Below are 3,307 nucleotides of genomic sequence, written 5' to 3' on the forward strand. Positions count from 1 at the left end.
GACTCGACGGCACTTAACAACATATGGCATATGGACTTTTGGTGAGGTGCTGTGGGTCAGCACTGAACTGTAAACCAGAAGGTTGGCAGATCAAACCCACCAACTTCTTCTTGGAAACCCTATACAGGGTTGCTATGAATCAGAACCAACTCTACGGCTTTTAACAGCAACTTATAACATATAGGGAGTCCTGGTGTGGCACTGTAGGATAAGCGCCAGATCACAGGGTTGGTTTGAATCACAAGGTTGCCAATTCAAACTCACCAGCTGCTTCTTGGGAACCCTGTAAAGAGTCGCTATGAGTTGGTACCAACAACAATAACATAAGGGCATATAGGGCAAAAGAAATAATCATTTCCTTGTACACTGAGTTCTAACTTCATGTCCAGTTCTTCAACTGTTGAAGGATTTTAATACTTCAAACAGCAGTAAAGAGTCATTGTATAAAATGTTAACATAGTGTCTTGACCCCATAGTTAGCACTGTCAGTCTTCACTCCTCTCCAGGAAACTATAAAAGAAGAATGGACTTGACAGGAGGTATAAATCTAAATAATACAGTTGTTACTATTAAGCTCTGTGAAGTCTATTCTAATGCATTTTTATGGCAGATCAAGGAGAGGCACTGTGCCAACCTCCACCAGTAATAACACAGAATACTGCACGAATCAGATTCAGGGAACAGTCCCGGAAATCGGAACTACATATAAAGGAATATTTATAGGTATCAAAGATCTCAGCTCATGCCCAGGAACAAGATAGAGTAGGTGAAACAAATGAGCTGGAGGTAGACCTAGACTTCCCATCGGAAGGCAGGCAGGCTTTGCAGCTGCTTGATGAGGAATTCAGGAGAATGATATTGAAGTGCATCCAGATGCTCCACAGAGGGGCTGAGAAAAATAAGGAAGAAGTTAGGAAAGTACTACAGGAACAATCAAATAAGATAGAAGTCTATTCTGACTTACAGATAACCTGTATAGTGTTTCTGAGGAGCAGCTGGTGACTTTGAGCCACTGAATTTGCAGGTTAAATTGACCTTTCAGTCTAGTGCTTATCCTGCAGTGCCACATCTAACACCCCTCCCCCCCGCCAAAAAAAAAAAACAAAAAACAGCAAAGAAACCAACTGTTATCGCTTTGATTGTGACTTCTAGCGACATTACAGCATAGAGTAGAAGGTCTCCATAGTGTTCCCAGGCTGCTCATCTATGGAGGCAGGCAGCCGTATCTTTGTAGAACGGCTGGTGGGTTAGATCCACCAACCTTTTGTTAGCAGTTGAGTGCTTCCATTACTGTGCCACCAGGGCTTCTAAATTATATAATAGCTAGTAGAAGTCTTGAGGCAGTAAACTACCTTTCTAAGGCACTGGTTCCCATCAGTTCATTGGCTAGTTTTTTTGTCATAGTTTCTAGGAGCAGCTAGAAGTTGTCGCATGGTGCAAATACATAGTTAGCTCACTCAGTTGCTAACTGAAAGGCTGGACATTTGAGCCCATCCTGGAATACCTTAGAAGAAAGGCCTGGTGATGTAACTTCAGAAATCAGCCAGGGAAAACAAATGCAGTTCTGCTTTGCCATGCCTGGGATCTCCACGAGTCAGAATCCACTCGGTGACACCTGGTTTGAATTCTGGTTTGTTTGAGAAGTAGATGACTCCATACCTCTTTTTTCCCCTATTATAGTACATAGGGAAAAATGGAGGGGTTGCTGCATGGTGTTGGTCCTAACATTTAGCAGTCACTCCTATTTTTTAGATGAAGAAATTAAAGCACAGAGACCTTAATAACCAGCCTTAGGCCATTTACCTAATGAGTGCTGTAGTACACTCTCTCCAGTGAATTCTTGTCGAATGAATGTGTGAAATAAGGAAAGAGCAAGTGCAGAGCGCTTTTGAACTTAAAATCTATGTAGTAGAGGATCTGTTCTGAGGTTTATAATCTAAGAACTTTTGGATTCTTATAGAACGAAAGAATGTGACTGTGGCCACTCTTGTTGCGGGGTGCTGAGAGGTCTGGTTCTGGACCCCCGCTTACTAGTGTGTGGCCCTGGTCCAGGTATAACCTTACTTTTCTTTTAAAACAGCCTCATTACAAATGAAGATCTCAATAAAACCAACTTGCCATCTTTTCATTGTAGGAGAAACTATTGTCCAGATCTCTTCAGAGGGGTGAAGATCTTCAGTTTGACCAGGTATGTCAATTTGGGGAAATGTTTTTTCCTAATAGTCTGGTCCAAACATGTTCAATATTAACAAGTTCCTTTATTTCGTTTGTTGTTGTTGTTAGGCACCACCGATTTTGTTTAGTGACCCTGCATATCCTTACACACTTGATTCATTCTAGGATTGGTAGTTTTGGTTTTTGCAAGTAAGTAGAATGAACTGTGAATGTTAACTGGTTTCAGTTCACGTAGGATTTTTGGAGCTTTTTACTTTTACTCTCTTCAGGAAGTTTCCAATTCCATACCCTAATATTGTTTGTATTCCAGTTGTTTGAATTTTTACATGATAATATTTTATCTTTTAAATTCTCTTTTTTCCTGTGGAGGTTATCACATGCCTATATGTATGTTGTTACTGTAAGCTGTCAAGTTGATTCTGACTCTAAGCAACCCCATATAGAATGGGTTTGAACTACTGACCTTGTGATTAGCAGTCCAGTGCTTATCCTGCAGCACCACACCAGGACCCCTGTATGTATGTCGAATACCAATTTATGAAAGTTAGTGTGATATTCCTCTAATGTTAATTATTTCCACTTTCTGAGATTACAGTGTTTGACCAAATGCTACTTTATATTAATTATGTTTGACCAAATAGTTATTATAATTAAATATTCATTATTTGCTAAAACCAGTAACTCAGATTGGCCTGTTGTCGTCTACTATTCCTGGACTTCTCATCTCATAAGTTTGTGTTGTACTGTAGGATTAACAGTAGACTTATACCCACAAGGTCAGTTGTTCAGACTCACCAGCCCCTCATGGAAATCCTGTACAACGTCGCTATGAGTTAGAACCGACTTGATGGCACACAACAAGAAGAAGAAGAAATAGGATAAAACATTCACACGAGTATTTCTGAATGAGAATGGCCAAGAGTGGGCCCTAGCACTTGTGTTTTACAACAGCCCCTTAGAGGGTTATGATGTATACACTTAGAATTAGCCATTGGACTTAGAGCAAAGCATAAAAAGGCAGGATGTTCCCTGATGCAAAAATTGTACCAGTTACCAATTCTTATCGTTTCCATTCTGATCCATGGCTACCCCTGTGTCAGAATAGAACTATGTTCCAATGGCTGATATATAT

At 40.3% G+C, this 3,307-nt stretch overlaps 1 protein-coding gene across 1 annotated transcript in view; it reads left to right on the plus strand.

Annotated features, from left to right (window-relative positions):
- Positions 1-3,307, plus strand: part of FRYL (FRY-like) — a 176,602-nt gene that overhangs the window by 12,276 nt on the left and 161,019 nt on the right. The window contains exon 2 of the mRNA XM_006872668.1: positions 2,135-2,188. Within this exon, the coding sequence (XP_006872730.1) occupies positions 2,135-2,188 (54 nt within the window). The remainder of the gene's footprint in view (positions 1-2,134; positions 2,189-3,307) is intronic.

The sequence above is a fragment of the Chrysochloris asiatica genome, unplaced genomic scaffold (genome assembly GCF_000296735.1).
Source record: "Chrysochloris asiatica unplaced genomic scaffold, ChrAsi1.0 scaffold00209, whole genome shotgun sequence".
Classification (NCBI taxonomy): domain Eukaryota; kingdom Metazoa; phylum Chordata; class Mammalia; order Afrosoricida; family Chrysochloridae; genus Chrysochloris; species Chrysochloris asiatica.